General features: G+C 42.8%; 1 protein-coding gene across 3 annotated transcripts in view; it reads right to left on the minus strand.

Moving 5' to 3' along the window:
- nrp2a (neuropilin 2a) overlaps window positions 1-23610 on the minus strand; it is a 60721-nt gene that overhangs the window by 2842 nt on the left and 34269 nt on the right. For 2 of the 3 annotated variants that reach the window (XM_086048388.1, XM_086048384.1), the window contains exons 9-16: window positions 21926-22101; window positions 21319-21498; window positions 21091-21235; window positions 13145-13219; window positions 12963-13067; window positions 7215-7480; window positions 6776-6872; window positions 5492-5524 (exon numbers count right to left, since the gene is read on the minus strand). In XM_086048388.1, the coding sequence (XP_085904514.1) occupies window positions 5492-5524; window positions 6776-6872; window positions 7215-7480; window positions 12963-13067; window positions 13145-13219; window positions 21091-21235; window positions 21319-21498; window positions 21926-22101 (1077 nt within the window). Of the gene's footprint in view, window positions 1-1079; window positions 3951-5491; window positions 5525-6775; window positions 6873-7214; window positions 7481-12962; window positions 13068-13144; window positions 13220-21090; window positions 21236-21318; window positions 21499-21925; window positions 22102-23610 lie in introns of those variants that run through there. The other variant, XM_086048396.1, reaches the window with a different exon arrangement.

A 23610-nucleotide genomic window follows, 5' to 3' on the forward strand; every position in this document is an offset into this window, starting at 1 on the left:
TTACACCGTAAAAAAATCTCTGCCAGCGCTGACCTCCACATAAAAAACCCGAAAGTCGAAGTCTTTCGTTTTCTCCTAAAATAACCTTTGCGTTATTTTTCAATAATTATTTTATTTTGCCATAAAAACGGAAAACTTATTACATTATAACGCAAAAGTTTTGGCACAATAGTATTGCGTTATAAAGCAATCTTAAATGTTCTCGTGACGTCGCCTGCTGGGCTCCGGTCTATTTTTTAGGGGTCGGGAGTGGACTGACGCAATGTATGGATGGAAGCGCTTAAAAAGGACGAGGACGGATTGGTCAGTGGATGATCATTTGGACGGAAGGGTACACAGATCGCGGACGGAGGACGGACCGGCAAAATAGGTTAACCCATTAAGGACGGGAGCGCATTAGCGTGTTTGTACCACTAGAGCCATGTTGTGTCTTTCTACCTTTAAAGCCGGGAGAGCCGATACATCTATCTTTTTTTAATCAAATTCTCCGTCTCTTAGCCAATTTAATGCATCAAAATATACACGTGACAGTGTCGCGAGACCGCGGAGGATATTGTGGATTTTTTTCGAGCCGTTCATATCAGTCGAACGTCATATGATATGGTTCATAGACAATGACAATATTGACGTCTTTGTAACAGAATAGAGGATGGTAATTACCACTCGATTTTTTTTCTAAATTAAAATAGTCCTTCTCTTGCACTGACACGTTATTTTTACATCTTCGATTGAAACAGTAAATAATAATAATAAACTTTGTCTGTGAGAAAGCCACATTTCTAAGCTCTCTAATTCATTTGGAATTATGTTTCTGTCTGCTACAGGGGCTGAGATATTAATTATTTTAGTGTTGAATTTCTGGGAAAACTTCAGGTTTTCAATGGTACCTCCAAAGGCGACCTTTAGTTTTGAGCTGTTGAGCCATCTCTGCATAAATTTTAAACTATTTCGGTATTTACGATTGCAATTGCAAATGTGTCAACACCAAAGTTTGCAGAGCGTCATTGTGACATGAAATAGAACTCTAACTAATTAGGAAGTGACATGCTTCTGCCGGACAGAAATAAAGGAGAAAATGGTTGTGCTGAGTGTTTAATGTCTCAAAAGTCAGTCGCAACAACAGAAATGAGAAGAAGCTCTTACAACTACAATGTAGTTACCATAGTCCATGTGATAGTCTAACACAGCCAATTGACCCACTTCTGTCCCAAAGCCAGCTAGCATAGGCTTCAGCTCACCCAAAAACTGAATAAGGACAAGCGCTATAGAAAATGGATGGATAGTTTGGTGTGGAATAACTTGAGAGCCTTGAAATGTTGGGGCCAACGTCAGTGACTTCTGGCCCCACAAATGTTCTTGTAGATCACTAACTCCCCCCAAAACCCCACAAACAGACAACAACATCATGTAGAAGGTTTTCTCAGCACAGTGGAAGCTATTGTAGCTGTGAGGGAGGAACGACTCAATTGTATTTTCTTCCATTTTCACTTTTTGCATGTGTAATGCCACAGGGACCCCATGGACATTTGTCCACATGGAGTAGAAATATTGTTGCACGGGACAAAATAGTCCACCAACACACTGCTGCATTCATACAGTGTTTACAGAAATGCAATGCTGGGCAGCTCTTCAAATTGTAGAAAAATATGACTTTATTAATTAGAGAAAGATCATTATGATACATTGCTGTCAAAAATACAGGCAAGATGTAGCATAGTGATGTTGTAAGACTGCTCATTCTGTGTGAATAAAGACGCAAACTTGTCATCAGATAACAAAGCTTCCTTTAAAAACAATCAAAACTATCACCCTTAAGAGCCGTGTATTAAAAGTGAGTGAAGACTTTTTGTGAAAGTGTGTGTGTGTGTGTGTGTGTGTGTGTGTTGTGCACTCGCTGCGGTTGGCAGGCATACAGGAATGGGAGTAACTGCTTGGCAAGGCACACGTCTCGATCTGAAGGGCTGCGATGGCCAATAGCGGTATTACAAATGTTTCCAGGGCAACTCAACTTGGCAGGCTGTTGCACGGTGGAAGTGCGGTAGAGGGAGGGAAAAGTGCATTGCGCAGCCTTAATAAATGTTATCTGTCCATTAACTAATTACAAGTATTGGAGGCTTGAAGCAGAACAGTGTCAAGCCGGGTGTCCGGTCCCTCCTCCTGCTGATTTAAAAGTACAGCATCAGCCAAAACCACTCCGGGCACAAAAGTGCAACGACAAAAAGTGGCAACGTGCATCCTTGCTGAGTAGTATGTGAGGTGCCATTCAGTTTTAAAAGACAAAAAGAAACTTTGCATCATTCTGTAGCCTCGATTCCGAGTAATTATATGCGAAGGCTAAGAGACAAGTCTGCACACTTATACATAAAAATATTCTTTGCATTATTTTGCTTGTTTTAACCTATTAGTGAATCAATAAGTCAGTAGGTTCATTAATTAAGAGCAAAATGGGATTTGTGAAAAAAAGTAAAAGTTTTTCTTTTTCCTAAAGAGAGTCAAAGATGAGGTCGCGGATAGAAAAAAATAAATAAATAAAAGCAATGGCCTGGTGAAGGGTTGGGCTAAACAGTGACTCATAGTGATGTGATGTCATCCCTATGGTTTTCATAGTCATTGTAGGGCATATTTTCATGCTAAAAAGTTTTAATAAGCTGTAATGGAGACACCATATCTCAGCATTTATGTTCAATGTCTCTGGGAATCATAATTTCTACTATCCTGTTAAGCGCCAAAAAGAAGAATATCAGCAATGCTTCATATTGTTCTTGGTTTTCATGATGCCTTGGCTTAATCTTTAAATATACCGCAATACACAGCATCTGATTTGATGGCACTCTTGGACTTGTAGGCGCAAACATCAAGAAAGGGATGACGGTAGACAGCTGTGTCTATTTACAAGCCAGCACAAATTCCCACTGAAAGCACCCACAACTTAACTCTGCTCCGTGCGGCTTTCATGCGGGCGGCACTAAGGATGTGGAGAGAACAACGCAAGTGGGCGATGCGATGCGTAAAACGGGAAAGACGTGCTTTATTATGAAAGACAATACGAGCATAAAAAGTGAGCACTGACCATGACCGCATCCATCACTGACTGACGCCTTACCAGCAGCATTTCGTTGTTTCTTAAATGTGCACATGCTTGTTTCGAAATGATAATGGACCCCCAGCCCTCCACCCCCGCAACAGGCCAAAGTCCAAGCAAGAGCAGAGTTCATTTCTACAGCCAGATTCATCCTCGTGTTTCAGGTGTCTTGTTTTAGCTGGCGGTTTGGCAGCTCGGACTGGCTCAACCCAGCCCACACATCTGTGTGGAAGTCCATGCTGAGGGAGCTCCAAAAGGATGATCGGGGCCTGAGGGGTCAAACAGCACATAAGGGGCATCTAATAAGATGTTCAGATAAATAAGTCACTCCAGTCCTCCACTCCAGCCCGGCCATCAGGATCAGCGGGTCATAGTGTGACAATAACAAACTCCTCAAGGAAACGACGAGGAAAACAAGCAACCAAAGCGACATCCAATAGTGAGCAGACTCATTTGTTTTTGTAGACTCTTGTAGACTCCCATCATCACCCGCGCAGCCGTAAACTGATGAGTTAGTTGATTGGCTTTGTGACAGCAACGTCACGTGTAGGCATCCTGCACGGACAAACACTCAAGCCAATGCGCTCGTTTCAGCAGAGAGTGCGGTGTCGGTCCCGGCTGTCCAACCTCACTGTCAGCACTGGCTCCACCCCTGGGGTGGCCATACTTGTGGACCAATTTGAGTACTGGAAGCATTGCGAGGAGCTGTGATAGGCCACCGACTGTTGGCTCTTCTGGGTGGCCAGGTGTCGTCTGCAGCAACAAAGAGCTCTGACCAAGATGGCCACAGCCAGGATGAGGAGAGTGGCTCCAACAGCCATAATGTAATACCAGTGGATGGGGAAGGGAGGCACGGGAATACCTCCCCCTGGTGGAGAGATACAGAATAATTGGCCGACAGGAAAAGAGAGGAATTGGCGCTACATTTACTGAAATGATCAATTTTCTAGGAGGCGTGCACCTGAGCATGCACAAGCATGCCGAGTGAAAAAAAGAACAAATATCCAATGGCCAAAGAAATATTCAAATGCATCCATGTGCATAAATGCATCTTTGAGTTGGAGGACACATTTTCACACCAAGATCATCAAATTGAAATCAGTCCAATTGTGGAACTAATCAATGGGAATGCTGTTACATTCCTTGACAACTCACAACGACGTGACTTGGTGTGAAAGCAAGATACGAACAATTAGTTGAAAAGCACCTGCACACACTGAATGAAGGACTTTTTTCCTTCTTGTTAGGCCCTTCAACTACATCACCATGCAAGACTCAAATAGACACCACATGGGAATCGAGTTCGCTTTTCGCTGATGCTGGATCTGTTATTTAACTGGCTTGACTTGGCACATAGCTTTCAAGCATATAGCTCATGTTATTCAGCGTTCTTTCTTTGCCTTTCTTCTCATGCATCAGCCTCCAGGCCAGCCCTCTCCTCCACGAGCCAAAAGCTTTTCACAATGTTGCCCCTGGATTGAACTCCTTCTCCATTTACCGGGAATGACTAACCAAAGCGCTTTCCAAGAAGTTTCTACTCCAAAATTCCACAGACAAATACAATCCAGGGACTAAAGAAATTAATTTCACAAGTATGATCCAAATCGGACTCTGAGAACTTAAAAGGCCTGCAGAGCAACAGTGAACTTGGAGGAGAGACGCAGAGCTGATTTTTAACTACAGAAGGAGTTGCCGCATGCCGTCACTGCTGCAGCTTCAGACTGTGCACATTCATTAGGTGAGTCGCGGAGCGGAGGGACGCTCAGGCTTGCGGTGTGTATATGTGGCCATATTATTGTGTGGGATGTAGGGGAGAGCTGGGGTGGGTCCACCTGATATTTGCAGTGACAGCAACCACCGAGCTCTTATCTTATTGGAGGACATTATGAGATGCCAGAGCACAAACATCAATCTCATCGCGTCCCGCAGGATGCTCTAAATATTTTTCATGAGGCAGACAGTTATTTAAAACCCGTCAGGCTGGGTCTGAGCCAGAAACCGAGATCCATGAAAAAGATATTTTCTCATATCTGACTGCCTGAGGTGTGCGTGATTTCACTTGCCTTTCACGCAAAAAGATGCACTTTTGCAAAGAATCGTCTTGTTTCCACCAGGACACAACGAATTACCAAAAGAATCTATTTTTCAGGTAACTCACATGATCTGGCATTCATTAGTTCTAATTCTTCATTCTTTAGCGTGTGTTTAGTGATTTCTCCATGCCGCTGTGCCGATGTGTGCACTTGTATTCATTCTGAACCCTTGCAGTGTACTCGGCCATGGGATAGTTTGTGCAGCTTATATAGTCATTGAGACATATTGGTGCTGCCAAGCGAAAACCCCACAGCCTGGTGCATACTAACAAGCAGAAGCAGCAAGGCTAGAGAGTAAATGACATCATACACTCACCGGTCATATCTGGAGAGAAGGCATTGATGGGTTCTGTGAGGACAGTCCGAAAACATGGGTGACGAGGGCAGGGAGAGAGGGAGAGAGCGCAAGAAAGAGAGAGAGAACGGTTAGATAACTTCACATATGACGGAAAAGCCAGGCAAATGTCAGGTAAATGTCACAAGACTCCCAAACTCCTCCTGAGGAAATTTAAGTTAATTCCTGAGACAGCTTACATGAATTATGTCCTTTACTCAGCTCCATTGTGAGAATGCAATTTATGTGAGCTGGGAACAGCATCCATTTCAAGATGTTTATCAAAGTCCAACTGCGCGGGGCTGTTTGGGAAGCCGCACTGCAGAGCCTTCACTTTGATTGGAGGGAATACAAACACAAAGATGTGGTGCCTTTGTGTGCATGGGATGGGGCGGGTGGGCAAGAAGGGGAAACGAGCCTTGGGAACTGGCGCCTGTGGCAGATACGCCAACGTACTGTGAAGAATTCTCCCGTCTTGGGTGATAAGCAGCATCCCGGCACACTGTGGGAGTGGCGAAGGAGCTAAGATTGGCAGATTTTTGGGCTTTCTTGACTGCTGAGCAGTTTAGACCCTCAATATACACACGCCATGACTGATGCGAAAGCGCACACAAAGATGCCTTCCCCACACTGGCTGGTCTGGCTCAAAAGCACCATGGATGTCAGGCAGAAAACGGTGGCAGCTTCCTAACTGTGCACCTCCAGCTTGGACTCTGATCTGCTTAAGACCCTCTCCAAAGCCCCGTCTCAGGCCAGATTAAGGAGACGACATTGGCTCTCGGCTCGCGCCAGCCGTTCCGCCATTTAGTTTGGAAACAGCCTGTCGAGTAATTCCCTTTGACAGCTCGGGAAAAGCTCTGTTTACAAATACAACCGGCTTGTGCGCATAAGAGATGGAGGAAGAAGAGAAAGAGAAGAATAGAAATCTAATGAAACATAGATTAGCATCGCGGGGGCCCACGGGGCGTTTATGGCCTACTTTTCCTATTCTTCCTTTTTTCTGGAGGAGTTTATACAGTGCCCCTCCTTCGCTCGCTTCGCCTCTTTCATCTACGTACTAGGTGGGTGTCTTGGAATAAAACGCCTGTATAAAGCTGGATGTGGAGGAATGTTGGGGGTGTTTATCACTTCACATGCGTTGCTGATGCCTTTAAGCGGAGAGGAGGCAGACGGTGACAGAGGACGGGTGGGTCAAACAAAGAATAAAAAAGTACAGCTTGTCCCACTGGTGTAGACATGTGATGTGTGTGGGCTTGTGCCACTTACGTGTACACTCCTCCAGCGGCGTGCTGGAGCTCATGCGGATGTTGTCAATCCAGACATGTCCTCTCGTGCCATGCGCAAAGAAGCCCTCCATCACAACCTAAGCAACAACAACAGAAAAAGGCAGAAGAAAGAGGAGCGGGAGGAACAGAGGGAGGATGGAAGGAGAGGAGAAAGGCGGAAGGCAACACAAGGGACAAGAAGAGACGGGATGAAAACTTAATAGAGTGCTTGTGATTTCAAAGCAACAACTCATACTTGCAATCATCTTCCCCCTCGCTTGCAAGCAACTTACTATTTTATGAGAACATCAGTGTGATGGCTGTAAAAAATGCAACTCTAAACAATCATGCAACCTAAAGAGACAGTGTGGCTTCTTTTAGGGCTCGATTTATTTTGCCTGAATGTAAAGCTTCCACAGTGCCGGGGAATTCATCAGTACCTGGTAGTCTTTAGGCGAACGAGGCAGGATAGTGCGGCCCTCCTTCCAGACTGGACCCTGGTCGTCTTTCAGGGTCCACAGGAGGGTCTCCTCGTTGTGGGTGTCTCGCAGCAGGACCCTGAGGTGCCCCTGGGCCTCCCCCCACATTTGGTAGGAAAAGAGGAGGCAGACAGGACCGCTGTCGGCTGGCACCATGGGGCTGAGGAGCCGGGCTCGCTGCTGCTCCGTCTTCGGGCTGGCTTCGATGTACAGATGACTGTTGAGCTCTGGAGAAGATGCAGCAACATTAGAGATCATTTGGCATTTCCATATTAACTGTGTGTGTGCGCGCGTGCGCAAAATCCATGAGCAGCGAATATCTTGGTTCAGTAGCTGTAATAGCCAATCAATTAACTACAAATTAAATATTGCTGTAATATGTAAGAACATTGTATGAGTCAAAACTGTGCTCCCAGTGGTGAGCTTTGATGCTACACACACAAAAAATATTGTTTTTCATTTTTCTTCATTTTATTTATTCATCATTCAGCGCATGACGCTGTATTTAAGGTAAATGGCATGAATGGAGCACAGACACACTGTATTTGTGTTCATGGCTGCAGTGACACAGTTGTCATCATTAGTCATCCGTGTGGGAAAAGAAAGCTCCAGTAATTCATTCTTATTCTCACAAACCCGACAGTACTTTTAATACAATCGCAGGCAACTGCAACGAAAAGGACGCTAGTCATCCTTTACTAACAGGGACGACATTACCACTGAACAATAGTTACCCTCCTCCAAACAAGAGACGCATATAAACAGACACAAGAATGAACACACAGAAGAATAGGCCCAGTGAGACCTCCCTTCTGACGACAGAGCGCAATCAGCCCAAAACCCAAAGGGACAATCGCTTTTCTTTCTCGAGTAGGTCAATAACTGAAACTCCGGAAAAGTTCAACAAATTTGGAGGCGCTCCATTTGTTCCATCATTGGCGATGTTTACGGTACCTCGGAAATTGCATGCGCTATTGTGAGCAAGGGAGCGAGATGGCTGAACCTAGTGTATTTGTTTGTCAGCTGAAAGCTTTGGTAAATGGGCTTGTGAGAATAATTTCATAGTTCACCACTCACTGTGTGCAGGTGCATGTAGATCTGTGTGTGTTTACGCTTTTCTGTTTAACTGGCAGAGGAAATTAAGACTAAAAGTAGTTAATATTACACGTATGCACACATTTGTGCAGAATTTCACACATTAATTTTATTTTAAGTGGTCACCAGCAGTACCAAGTAATTATTTAACCTATTTTGTGAAGTGAACATGTGGTTTTCAAAATGCAAAACCTGTTGCATATACACTTGCCCAGACAACAAAAGGAACTTTGCAACGCATGTCTCTCATCGCCCCCGGTTGGTAATGAAAGCCAGATGAAACCAGCAGAAAAATGACAGTACGAGGGATGGCTTATTCACTTGACTTCAGCAAGACAATAAATGGGGTGTGTTAAGTTTATTACATCTCTTGATCTTGGCATATTTTGACACAAGCATGCCATAGACATGTCATTAAGACACCGTAGAACTTTTTCAAATCTGGAAAAAAAAGCTATTTTGTGTCTCCCTTAAGTAGCAGATTTACTGTGTGCCTAAAAGGGAAAGTGTTTTAGTCATTATTTTTTCCCATCCACGTTGTGCTGGACTGACAGTTCACTATCAAGGCTGCTTCGTAATGCAAAGCACAAGCGAGTATTGTGAATCCACTTCACAGCAGGTCCCTGCAAGCAAGAAGCAAACTAGGCCTCCATGTTTCAAGCAAACATGTTTACTTTTGGGACCTGCAATTTTGTTGCACACTATATAATGACAAAATAAGTCTTTCTTCTATTCTATTCTATTCTTTCAAAAGTTATCAACACACACAAAAAAAAGTGTGGAGGGCAGTTGAAGTAAAGAAATTACTTCAGAAGAAATTGTAAGTGTTCTCCTCAGACGAGCACTTTTCCTGTGTTAGGTCCTCTCTGAAGAAGCGCAATTTAGATTTGAACAATTTTGACTACTATCGGCCAGTATCAAACTTATCATTTTTAAGCAAACATTTAGAAAACTATTTTTTAATCAAATGGACGATTTTTTAGGCAATTGTGATATTTGCAAAAAGTATATCAGTTCGAGTTTAATGTAAACAATAGCACAGAGACTGCCCTTTTTAAGATTTTAAATGATTTTAGGTGTAATCTTGATTCCCATAAATTGCTGCTTTTGACAGAGTAGACCACACCATTCTTTTAAATATTCTAGACTGAAATACCTGTTGGGTCTTTTTAGTGTCACTGAAAGAAGTTTTATGGTGAATATAGATACATGCTCCTCGAAGGTCTATGAAGTAACATACGGTGTCCCTCAAGGTTAAATTTTAGGCTCTTTATTGTTTAACTTACATTTTGTACTCGTGGTCTTAGTGGTATCAAGAGGAGGCACGGAGTTCCACATCTAAGCTGACGACACGTAGTTGTACACATCTGTCTCCTGATGATGCAAGTCCAATGGATGTCATATTTAACTGTGTCCTGGACATCAAATCCTGGATAGCAGAGAACTTTCTTCAGCCTAACCAGGATAATACCGAAGTTTTAAGAGGCCCAGAGAGAGAAACGTTTAACTAAAATACGAACACTGTCTCTACATCCCTCACCTCAGGTGAAAAACCTGGGTGTTATTTTGGACTCTGAGCTCTTTATTCCATATATTAAAAATGTATTTTCTATTTATTTATTTTATTTTTTATAACTTGAAGAACTTAGCCAGTGTCCGTCCAACACACAGATGCGAATGCGTGCTTTTATCACCAACCAAATTGATTACTGTAATTGCTTTCTAGTCTTCCTAAAAAGAGCATTTCATGTCGACAATTACTACAGAATTCGGCAGCATGTGTCCAGACTAATACTGGAAGGGGGTAGCATATTACACCGATCTGCATTGGTGTTTCAAGATTGATTTTAAGGGGAAGTCAACCAAAACATTATTTTTTCAAGAATATGTTCTACCCAGGCCCAATAGCGGAAACAAGGCATTCTGATTATTATTGCGTTTGTGGAATATTTAAGCAGCAAAATCCACCTGTTTTTAGCCATCTCAGGGGACAGCCATTTTGTCACTTCTGACAACTGAAAATGACATCACAGTTGCTCAGGGCTCGGGTAACGACCAATCATGGCTGAGCTTCAGAAAACAGGTCAGCTGTGATTGGCTTAACTCATAATCAACAAACACAATATTAATCAGAATGCCTTGTTTCAACTAATGGGTCTGCATTGAACATTTCTTGAAAAAAATGTTTGGCTTGACTGTATTGTGACTGTTTTTTAAATGTCTTAATATAGTATAGAAGTCGCATGCGGCTCCTTCATCCTTATGTTGAGGCTTTATGTGGCTTGAGAAAGTAAATAATAAGTGTCCGATTGGAGTGCATGTTATCTGTCTCAAAAACGTGCATCATGCCTTCTTAGTAAGTCAAAGTTTTTGGCCACTTTCATTTATGGTCCTAGATTGGATACCTATGGGATTTTTATTTTTTTGCAATGTGACCGCAGTCTGAACCGCCAGGTTGCATACATCCGACATTGATGTCATCCTCAGCCCAAAAATGCGCTTCGAGCGGGCAGAGGTAAAGTTGTGGGAGCGGGGGGATCGAAGTTGTTTTGACTAACAGTATTGACTTTACCTTTTGACTTTAATTTAAACCCACTTGAAACATGAAGCATAAAGTGGACATTTATGGTAATTCAGCCATGGCTCCGATCGGCTTGTTTTTTTACGCACGGTTATGACGTGACGTCGTCTTTTGTGATGTCCCAGTGAAATGAGATCGAAAAAGCCTCGCCTCATCATTTCCCCCAAATACTGTATAACTACCTCTGATCGAATCGTTCCACTGTCGAAATGCCCCGACACGCTGCACCACATTTACTTCTGTAAACACAACGCCGTGTGTGACGTCTTTTCTTCTTCTGCGCATGCGGGTCACTTTCGGGACGCGCACACACACAAGAAAAGAGACTGCGGTCTCATTTATGATGTAATATGAACGCTTACACACAAAAAAAAGGATTTTTCTGAAAATGACGTCAGCTTACAGTCCTGCGTAAAGATGAAAAAGACTTCCCAGCCCTGATTTGCAGATGCTGCATGTGCGCAAAGGTTCAGGAGCAGAAGTCCCATTAACCAGGTCAAATAAATATTCAGGAAGTTATTTTGCAAATGTTTATTTTCATCGTTCAGTGAAATAGTGCTCAGTTTTTCCCCACTGTATTTTTAAATTCAGGTATTTTTTTTGCTCGATGGATAATTTAAGTTCAGCTTTTTCATCTATTTGAAAGAGACCTTCAACTCTGCAATTTTTGTGTTTATTTTATAAATAAATTGTAATTTTCTGAAACATGGATAGACTTCGGGCGGCACGGTGGTCAACTGGTTAGCACATCTGCCTCACAGTGCAGAGGCTGTGGGTTCAAATCCAGTCCCGGCCTTCCTGTGTGGAGTTTACACGTTCTCCCAGTGCCTGCGTGGGTTTTCTCCGGATGCTCTGAATCCCCCACCCATTCCAAAAACTTGCATGATAGTTTAATTTCAACTTCATTTTACCTAATATAGTGCTTGAAATTAGTGTTTCGCCACTTATTTTAAGGTATTTATCTTTTTTCAAAAGCCAAGATAATTTTTCTTATTTCAAGAAATCTTACTGCACTGGCAGATAATTTCACTTGTTTTTAGTCTGAATCCTCTCAAAAGAAGTATTTATTTCTTAAATTTAGAAATTCTTTAATTTTTGCAGTGAAGGCCCTTGTCAGAGACAGTGTGGCGCTCAATAGGTCACATTGGAGCAAAATGTCCTCCCTTTGCTTCTGAGATCGGATGAACACGATCTAGGTACTATCTGGCATTGGACGAAAATGTATTTAATTCCATCCAGATGGAAAAGACAAAATGGTTCAAGAAGACAGTGAATTTTAAAACAAGGGTTGGTGAACCATCTCTTAAATCCATCCATCCATTATCCGATCCACTAATACTCACGAGGGCCGAAAGCAATGCATTAAAGATAAAACAATGTAAACTCTGAGAGATCAGCCTTTTACAGTATTTAATGTAATTTCTTAATAGATGTCTAAGTGGTTGGAAATTGCACAACACTCTTCCCGAGGTGGGCAGATAAGGCTGTCTTTGAATGATAGACTGCTTCTCTTTGGAATCTCCTCTTCTAAGTTTTTTTCCCTACACTGCTGCTGCCTCGCAAGTGTGTGCGTGTATGTGTGTGTGTGTTTCTGACACAAAGCAGCATGTCTGGCAAATACGTCAAAATTTGTTTTCAATGGGAGGAGGAATTACCTTGGTCAAATTGAAAGGGGAACTCAGTAAAGTTGCGGGGGGAGAAAAAAAGACTTAATTTAATTGTAAGGAACCCTATCTTGTCTAGACTCGGTGATAAACTCAACTTCAATATATTTCTGCTTGTGCAATTTTCCGTGACCAAATGGAATTTTGCCTGAAGTTGCACACATAAACACTGTAGTAAATAGAAACCCTCGGTACGCTGACATTGCCCAATCTAATTGTGAGCTGCTAAGCCGCATCATTTTTACTGTTGTATCTTTTAGACCGATTCCCCTGTAGACCTTTTTGTCCATCAAAAGCTCACTACATGGAGAAAGCATCAGCTCCTTGACAGCTGAGCAGGCAGAGGTGCTGACTGATGAGGTCACTCACCATGGGTGTGCAGGGACCAGAGGAGGGGGGCGCCGGGGTCATGCATCCACCCACACAGACCGTGCTCAAAGTCACACACGCCATCTGTTGGTGGAGGGGTGGCAACTGTGGAGTAGCGAGGCGAACAACGGTGAGAACCAGCAAACAGTGAGCCTACTTGCTCAACCACAGTTTGGTTTTACCTGTGGTGGATGCAATGACAGTGGTGGTCTGAGCAGGAAGTGTGGGCGTGGCCGTGTCTGCTGGCGTGGTGATTTCTGCAGGAAAAACAGGGTCATCAGACTCAACTCAACTCAACTGAACTTTATTTATAGAGAACATCAAAACAAGCACAGCTGCATACAAAGTGCTGTACAGAAAGGAACAATCAGACATATGCAAACAAAGACAGTTACCGTAAAACAATACATTAACAACATGAAAACAGTAAACACAATAAAAACTAAAACAATGGCAAGTCTCACGCTGAGTCGAAAGCCATGGAATAAAAATGCAGTTTTACAGAAGGGCAGACAGGGGGAACTTTAATGAAATATCATTCCAAAGGGAGACAGACTGGCAATAGAAAAAGCTTGCTCCAACCCTGAGGCTCCGCTTAGTGCTTGATACCTACAGTAGCATCTGGTCCGCGGACCTGATGCACCAGGAAGGTATGTAGGGATGGAGGACCTCAGAGAGGTAAGGTGGTGTGAGACCATTTAAAGATTTAAAGTCAAATAAAGAAATCATGAAATTAACTTTAAAATGCCCAGGGAGCCAGAGAAGGGAGGCCAGAATTAGAGTTACGTGCTCCCTCCTTGGAGCTCCAGTTAGTAGGCAAGCAGCAGCATTTTGGACCAAATGGACTCCAGAATGAAGTGAATTACAGTAATCCATCTGAGATGTAACAAAGTCATGGATTACCCTTTCTCAGTGCTGTTGTGATAGGAGAGGCTTTATTTTAGCCAGCTGCCTGAATAAAAAAAAAGATGGATTTAACACAGCCTCCATTTGCCGGTCCACTTTAAAATCACTGTTCCATTTATAACCCAAATTCGACACTGTTGGTTTTAGATAAGACGCCAGGGGATCCAAATCAACAGGATACGATGTATCAGGGCTACAGGGACCAAATACATGACTTCTGTTCTCTTTTTGTTTACTTTTAGTGCCATCCAAACTTTGATTTCCTCCAGACAGGACAAAAGTGGACTTAAGAAGAAAGTGTGCTTTCTGCTTAGCAGGATATAGATCTCACTGTCATCTGTATATCAGTGAAATGAAATACTGTACCATGCTTTCTTAAGATGGAACCCAGGGGCAGCAAATACTTTTTACAATGAAAACAACAGGGGCTCCAAAATTGGACCCTGTGAAACACCATACGGCAGTGGGGAAGAATGGGACTCAGAGCAACCATGGCAAACACAAAAGGTCCTGCCTGCCAAATAGGATCTAAACACTCTAAAGTGCTACCACTAATGCCCATTTGGTGGTGCAAACAAGCCAACAAATGTTAGATTTCACAAATCATTTGAAGCAACCAATTGCAAACACCTGACAGTATGGTAGTATGGCATTAACCCGTTATGGGTCCCCGGCCCACCAGTGGAGGCGATCGCGTTGTGGCCGCGGGACATTCACTGCATACTGAACAACTTCAAAGCATTCCTGGGCATGTTATATATGGTTAGAAAGCTGAGTTTCCGCAGATTCGAATGCTACCAAACATTATAAGATACAATCATATCTGCAGGCTCGGCGAGCATTTTAGTCAAAACAATCGCTAACACACAAAAAATATGGAACTCACCATTTCATCCTCAAATGTCCGACACAATTTCATAATCCATTATCAATGATCATATTACGTCGACAAGGGTCCAGTAAAAGTATTCCGGTAATATAGTTAGTCCTTACAAGCCTTACATCCATAAAGCCACGTTATTAGCTTGCTACAACTTTACAGGTTGCTATCAGATACATATACATATTACATATGTACATATTTTCCATCGTAGATTGAGTTACCTTCGACGACGACGACGTTTCAAAACGTAGGCTGAACCTTAGTTTGATTGATAGCTTACTTGATCCAATAAACTTATGTTTCCCATGTCAGAGTTCAAACAACAGCCAATGAACATATTCCATGTGTAAATAATAGCACCCCTGCATATGGATGATTCGTCTGTAGGATATGATAGCGCCAAGACTTACTTTTCATTAGAACTCATGATTGTTGAAGCATTCCACAATAGCAGTCTTTTCCCCTACGTATGTGAACATGGAAATGGCACACTTTTGGTTCGCCTGGACATCCCCTTTGTAAAACTTGTGTAAAATGCTCATTTTCTGTCATATTATTGTCAAATTTGAAAAGGAATTGGAGGAGCCTTTGAGCTGTAATCCTGTTGTGTTATTTTAGTCCACCACCTAATACAAAATTTTCCAGGCAGATTTTTGGAAAAGAAAAAAATAGGCGGACATAAAATCCGCCTTCTTTTATGTATTCAAACTTCCATAATTTAGTGCCAGTAGAACTTAAAAGGATTCTGGCAGTTGAGGAGAAAAATTCAAAGTATTATCTTTAAAAAGAGACCAAAACCATGATGATACTCCAAATGGTTCAAGTACAGCTTCAGTTTTAATTTGGGTGCACCTTTTTAGGCGTTCAGGTAAAAATACCAGGTGACCTGCAAGGGGTTTTAACTTAACCTAACCCTCACTCTAAATCAGATGGGATAGGCTCCAGCTTTTCCATGACACTGCACAGAATAAGTGACATAGCAAATGGATGGATGGATTTTTAGGGTCACATTTTCCACAATTAAGGTGTTTTGCATTCTTGCCAACTTAATACATGACAAGATATCACTCTCATGTCAACAACCAGCTGAAGTCCACCAACCACGTGTTTAAAGTGTGTATTCATGCACCCCTTACTGCAAGTTTCAACACGTAAACCCAAGTGAGAAAATGACAATTGAGAGTATTAACAGTGGGCTATGTGTCAGATTATTTCTTGTCTGCGAGCAGACACTTCTCGGGGTTTGTGTTGGTTGCCTGGCAACTGGTCCTGGCAAAGCACTTGTGTGGCACAAATAGCAAATGAACATTTTTTTGGCAGGTGGGGGGTTTCATTGCAATGTAAAGCACACATAATTTCCCTCCATGCTTTTCCTTGAAGATCATCTCCTTTGGCAGCAGGAGAGGACGCTTCAAATCCATCATCTGAAGTTTTACAACTATTCTCACCGTACTGAGGCTGGCGCGGAGAACCCTAGTGCACCTATAGGGGAGTGTGCCATGTTGTGGCTGCGTCAGTGTTTACACACATATGCACACACACACACACACACACACACACACACACACACACACACACACACACACACACACACACACACGCGTACACGCACCCCCAAACCCACACATGCACACACAAGTGTCTCCCTTACTTTACAGCTCAATGAATAACAAACTCATTTATGAACATTGGTACGCTCAAAATGATTTCACATGGATTGAAACCAGCAAACAACATCTTAATATGCCTACAATCTACTCATTAGAACACACCACATATGTGCACTGCACACGTGCCGAACAGGCTGGGGCCAGAATGTGAAGTGGAAAAAAGCGTGGTGCTATTGGGAGCAGATGGGTCAAGTTGACAAGTGTATGTGGATGTTGGGCTAAGCCAGTGATTAAACGTTGTCATGTGGTTTAAGGCCGGGAGCTGTTTCCAGTCTCAGTTTCTTATAGTTAATAGTCAGTACGTTCATATCAATAATTCCATTTGTAGACTCAATGGCCCCCCCCAAAAATGGCACAGACATGTGCATACACCCACAAACCCAGTTTGTGTTGTATACAAAAGTGCAAAGTTACAAAAATACAAATTCTCACTCATCTCGGAGGAATTCATCTAACATTAAGTTTATTATGGTGGTTCACTTTAGGTCCTGCAGTTGAACCTAATGTTGTGATGCTTACCACTTAATTAAAAGCCTCCCATTGACTATGCTCCTCTTTCTGAATGACTTGTGACATCCTTTAACAACCATGAAAGGCACTGAGGGCAACAAACGCAGCGTGACACACAATTGGTCTACTTAAAGGAACTTCCTGTGTAAGGGACTGTGACTAATTCCCATCGGCCGAGATGGCTGACATGAAAGCGCTCTCGCAGCTGGCGAAGGCTTCTGACATTAATGCTGCATTTATGTTCCGTCCTTTATGCCAGTCATTAGCCACCCTAATGAGACGCTTATCTGTCAACGTGCTGAGACGTTACGGCAGGACACTTTCAAAATTGGGAGTTTCCTTTTCCCTTTTGTGCTGTCGTTTGCTGTTTTTAATAAAGTGTAACTATCTGGTCCAGCACATTTTAGGGTAAAACCTTGGAATGAACCAAATGCCTAATTGTAACCTGCTTTCTGTTGAATAAACACACATGTGTCAAAACACACAGAGGACACCGTCTTGCAGTGCATTAAAATTCTCTCCAGCTCCTGAGAGCTCAGCGCTTTCAAAGGTCACAGTGTAAATGTGTTGACCTTTCTTGGGTGACAGGAGTGTCATGGGCAATGGGAATAAGACAGACTTGTGTGATTGTGTGCATGTGGATGTTTACGTGCGACGAGTGTACCTGACCTGACCTAAGAATGGGTGTAACCGGGTGTTTAGGCCTTTGTGCGCCATTGTGGGATATAATGTTTTCCTGGACAATCCTTGCAGCATCCCTCATTTGCATCGAAATCAGGGCGGTACGGAGCGTACGCCCGAGTACACTGTGCTTGAATATTCCGGAAACAGAAATTAGACTTAGCTGGAGTTCATGCATAACAGTGGCACGTAAACTGCAATATCTCCCCTTCTGGATGATGTAGTCGGCCGTGTGTGTGACTTGCAATTGGAGCCCGCCTTGCACCTCCGAGTCATGCGTCCGTGTTTGACCCATCCACCCCCCAAAAGTGACCAGCTTGCTATTAAAATATTTTGAAGATGGATATGTTCATAATTGGTGGAAAAAATGGATTTCTACAATGATTCTGATGGATTGTCCCACACTGTTGTCATATTTTTAATGAAATACCATGAGGTCCACCGCACACATCCGCGGAGCACCAAATTTGTTTGGCAGTGCCGGGGGCCGGACTCTTAGCTCAGCAGACCTCCCAAGCCGGTGGCGCGGGGTCAATCCCACGTTGGGTGGTTTTCTGTTCCCGTAATGTCAGACACAGCGTACTTGGGTGTGGGCTACGACCACCCCGAATTTAATGCAAATGAGTGATGCCGCAAGGATTCGCTGGGAAAAACTTCCGTCCCACTATGGTGCACAAAGGCGCAAACGTCCTCTTATACCCAATTCTATTGCCGCAAAGTCGAGCAAAATACCAAAAGAAAGACAACTCCACCCATGCGCACAGTTAGACTGCGCTTTGGGCTAGACTTGCACCCAGCTCGAAAATAGGGCCCTAAATTGGTTTTCAAGAGATATTGAGTAGCATTTTGTCAGAAAAACAATGGACTATAGGCCGAATTAGCAGAAAATGGACAATCAGTGAATGATAAGAAAATACAGTAATACGCCCAAATGCAAACCCCACTGCTTTGAATAATACATACAATTGTGGTGGCATAGCAAATCGTTGCCCTCCTGTGAAAAACTTAGGTCCAATTTTGGAAAAAAAATTAATTTTCACGTTAATGCAATGTTTGTAACACGGAAACACCATTCATGTAAAAATAAGAAAATTAAAAAAAATGGACAAGCGCTTTTCACTGGACATTGACGAAATAGTACTTTGTGTTTGTTGAGAGTGCTGTGCAAGAACTGTTCTGACACTGGAAAATAGATCCATTCAAATATAATACAGCATTTGCTAGTAAATTGTCATGAAATGATTAAAAGGAACAACTTTTACTTTTTTCCTGTCGGCATCCAAAATGATGTATGTTGTGATGCTGTGGCACCAGACATTTAATTCGCAGATGTGCACGTGTGAACAATGCAATCCTCCACTCAGACTGAAATCATCCTCATGCATTTTGCATTTTTGGACAGAGTACATTTGCAAAAGCAGTGATGTGAGTGTGTGTTTGTGTGTGTGTGTGTGCGTGTGTATGCGTGCAGATATGCAGAGGATGAGATAGGGAGCATGAGAGAAAAGACAAAAAACATTATGAACCCACACACAGGGCCTCGAGGGGGAAAGAAGTGCAACCATATGTTGGTATGGTGAGAAGGATCTTATTCTACTCGACTGTCACAGCTTCTACTTCAAACTGCACCAGAAGTCAGGCACCAAGTTAAGAATATGAAACGCAAAGCCAAACCTGAGAGGGTATAACTGAGGGCAGAAGTGTATAATTCACAGTTGTAATGTATATTGCTATTTGAACACCTTTACAAGCCTCAAGAAACGTCGGTCATCATCATCAAGATGAGACTGGTGTGTCTAAAAAGGGGACATGGGTTGCAAATGTCTTTTCGGGTGTCACTGAAGACACCGGTAAAAACTTGCATTCTCATGTGTATGCCGTTTTCAGAATTAGTTTATGAGATGTGACATGCGTGTCTGCATGTCTGATCATGTTCCTGTATAATTGGGAGATGAGTTACAGCTTTGAATTACAAAGTGTTATTTTCTGCTGCATGCTTTGTGGTTGATTGATGGGACATTTGTTAGATTTCAAATCTTTATTAAACGCAAAGTATAATTTTAAAATATTTGACCAAAGATGTGGCCGTGATTAACTCCCACCCATTTTTTCTCCAAATCTTACTTATTTAACTGGGGAAGCGGGGGTCTTTCTTTCCTTCTGGCCACATGTCTGTGGCTGGGCCCTCACTGGGACAATACTTCTTGCTGCTCTTTCTGCTATAGTTCGTTTCCTTCTGGCGTATTCCTCCCAATTCCCATGTAGATTTAGAGAACAAATGTTCACCTCCTAAAACTGCATTGTGTACTGTGTATACTTAAATATAAGTCATTAACCTGTAAGCTAGTAGCAGCTTTCTAAGTAATGACTGATTTTCAGAGGATTTTCGTCAGTTTAAGCCTTTTAAATTTAATTTAAAAAATTAATAATAACAATGTGGTGCCCATAGTGACAGCTGAGTGTACTGCAGGCAGTAAAACCCAGCCGCCGTGAATGAATTTAATAATTATTAACCAAATAATGGCTACACAGTACATGAGGGAAAGTGGAGGATTTACAGGCTTTCATCAGTGGTTCTCCTGAGCTTGGAACAAGGTAGACCCTCGTCATTTGACATGTGGCACATTCCACCTTACTTCTAAATTTGTGTTGATCTTTCTGCGCTGCACGCTTCAAGCACAATAACCTGCAAAACCACAATAGTCACCCATACATGTTGAATGGGGCATGATGTCCTATTTCTGTGCTTGTGTGTCTATCTCTCAGCGGTTTGCTTGATGGGAGTGTTGTGCGTATTTGACATGCTTGGCTGTGCTACACGGCACCAGTCATCCTGTTCAGGCTCAGAGGGAGTGGTGAACAGTGAAAGTCCATATGTGTGCTTGTGCAAGTAGATGTATGAGTATGTATGCATCAACGTGTATGTGTGTCGGTGACGTGTGTGTGCCACACACATCTGGAAAACAGACTATTCTGAAAGTTCTCTCTGGGGATGCATTCCTGTAACACAAACCCTGTCCACTCCCTCCTGGTAAAAGCACATGTTTCTGTAACCTTGCAGATAAGTCATATTTTCCAGGTGAAATAATTTCCAAACATATCATGTTGAAACATTTCTGTGCTGCCTCTTCAAATCTGCAATGCTGTGTCTTTCTTCCTTTGCCAGACTCCATGCAGATCCATGTTTGTCTGACGCAAGCCTCACTATTGTTGGAAGCACCTTCCCTATGATCCAAATAGATGGTCTGGGTTTGTATCGCCCGGATTCATTCGTTTTGTTAAATAATTTGTTGTTTTATTTTTAAAATATATTGCATAACTAAAGAACTACACACCCATTTAACATTCCAATAAAATAATTGGGTGATTCATTAAAATTAAATTAATAAAGGGGAGCACTCCTTCTTTTCAGTTTTTGGGAAAAACAAAAACGCTTGGGTCCCAACAATGAAAACGGTGACACATTGCAAACTCCTACCTGGAAGGTCACAGCCCAGTATTTCCACTCTCATCCCAATCCCTGCTGGAGACCACCGCTCAGGGTACAGTCTGATGTACTGGGCTACTGTCTCCTCAAAATGACGCAGCTCCGGTGTGTCATAGTGTGTGTTACCCTCGAAAATCTGTAAGAAATAAACACAAACGCCAATCCACAAAGCGGAACCTCCAACAAAAACACAACATCCATCCTGCTCTCTATACCTACCTTGGGCTGGCTAGTCTTTCTGTCCATGATGAAATTCCATTCTTTTCCATTCAGGCTATATGCAACTTTGTACTTCCGGACAAAAGCCCGGTTCTCTGTGGCTCCTCCACTTGCTGCATCTCCCCCCCTTGCTCCCTGAGTGATGACTCCACGCACTGTTTTGGGTACACCCAGGTCCACCTGGAACCAATCAATGACAAAGAAAAAAAAAGAAGCTTTTATGGTTTTCCAACAGCTTGTTTAATTATCCCTACAAAAGAGATTATGCTTTCATCGTCACATGTTTTCTTTTTGCTAATGGACAGCAAAAAGCAAAAACTAGTTAACCAATATCCATGAAAACATTTTGGAGAGATTAGGCATGGGCCGATGAGAAACCTATTACATTTTTTGAGTCGGATAAAGGTGGAATTTAGGATTTAATTTGTCTTTTTTGTCCCTTGTATCAATTTCTCAGTAAATAATATTACGGACTAAATCTTGACATTTGAGGTGGAGCTCAATAAAAGTGTACAATTTGGTCTTATGTGTTGTGCTGATTGCCAAGGTAATATACAATGCACCCGAATGAGAAGCAATGGAAGACAACGTTGGAATCTTATCATACCTGAAGCCACTCTTCCCCAGCAAGGGGCTGTGAAGGCGCAGGGAACCAGCCAGAGCGACTGGCCACTAAGCGGGCTGTGTTGGGGTTCCACATCATGTCCCTGCTGGAGGAGGCCGAGATCTGGTTGTCAGGCAGCAGGCCGGACAGCAGGCCCTGCAGCCTTGAGCATGGAGCATCTGTGGCGATTGATATTATTAACATTATTTTCACCTTCACCTCACGAGGGCGGATGGACACGTCGGAGTCATTGACCTAACATATACACTCATGCTTTTACACGTGTTCCCGCCTGGGAGCTGTTAAGCTACACCACATGATAGTACTACTGGACACCGAGCACTATGGAGTTAAGACTGGAGCAAAGGTTAAGAGAGTTTGCGAGGGATGGAGATGCATCTATAAGTTTTAATATACATTTAGTGTATATCAGTGGGATGAGCGCATATGTTTATGCTGCTGCATTTATTTCCTCAGCATTCATGCAAACATCTCGGTGTATCTTAAAACATGATATTTACAATCCCATCAATCATCTCCATTCACACACACAAACACACATAATGTACACACGCATTGAATAAAACACACCCGTCGGAATGAAACTCATTCAGATATTGGCAAGCGAGTGCCACTGAAAGTCGCTGCTTGCGAAAGAGAAATGAGAATAAACGGGGGCGGGGATGACGGCTTGGGGGACGCTGGAATGACACTCCGGCAAGAGTGAGGAGACTATCGAAAAAGGAGGAGGAAGAGGAAGACATATCCTACAGGAAGTGAGAAAGGGCCGGAGGAAGGGAGACGTTAGCTGTGCTGACAGTTTAAGAGAGCACGGATCAAAGTTTCATGCTGTTATGCCACTGCAAAGGATGAAGAAATAAATAATGTATTTAAGGCACAGGGTTTTTATACGCTTGTGTGTGTACATTTCAAAGGGTGTGACACTAGATTTAGAAACTATCAGCGTGTGGATGCACTTGTTCTGTGACGCTAATAGTTACTTCACTTGCTGTGGTTAGCAGCTGAAGTGGATCACAGTGTGCCATGTACGGACGCGGAGGCATCCATGAAAGATTGATTGCTACTCATTCCCCGACTGGGAAGGCTCACAGAGCAAAGAGGACACATCAAAAAAAGTCTAAAACCATGAGAGGGAAGATGGGCGCCGTCTGGAGGGGGAGCGCGGGCTCAGAGAGAATGTGGGAGAGGCAAATGACACTGTGAAGACTCAGGAAGGAAGAATAGAGTAATACTTTCCTTACATTAGCCCGAGGCGAGCTATGTTTAAAATATAGTACGGAGAGTGTGAGACAGACTAATGGTGTGCGAATGTACGTGCTTTTTATGGTTCAGGAAATTGTTTTCTGTTAAGTTGAGCTTATATTTAGTTTCTTTTTCAAGGCCAGACAGAAAAACACATCATTCTGAGTATAATTTCAAACAATATAAACTAAATCGTTTTGCTTGCCAGCAGGATACACTGATCTCTTTACCTCGCCCACAGGTCTTATTTTCTTGCAGTGTAAAATGTATACAAAACAGTACAGAGCAATACTCATAAAGGAGTCCTTGGTTAAAGGTGACTGACTAAGAAATTCTTAAAAATACTTATTTGAAATAGGAATGTACATCTTCACTTGACACTTGACTCCAGATCTGGGCATCGTCCCTGCGTCCCCAAATTCCCG

This window comes from Filicampus tigris, chromosome 1, assembly GCF_054856515.1.
Source record: "Filicampus tigris isolate MCC_2025a chromosome 1, RoL_Ftig_1.0, whole genome shotgun sequence".
Taxonomy (NCBI): domain Eukaryota; kingdom Metazoa; phylum Chordata; class Actinopteri; order Syngnathiformes; family Syngnathidae; genus Filicampus; species Filicampus tigris.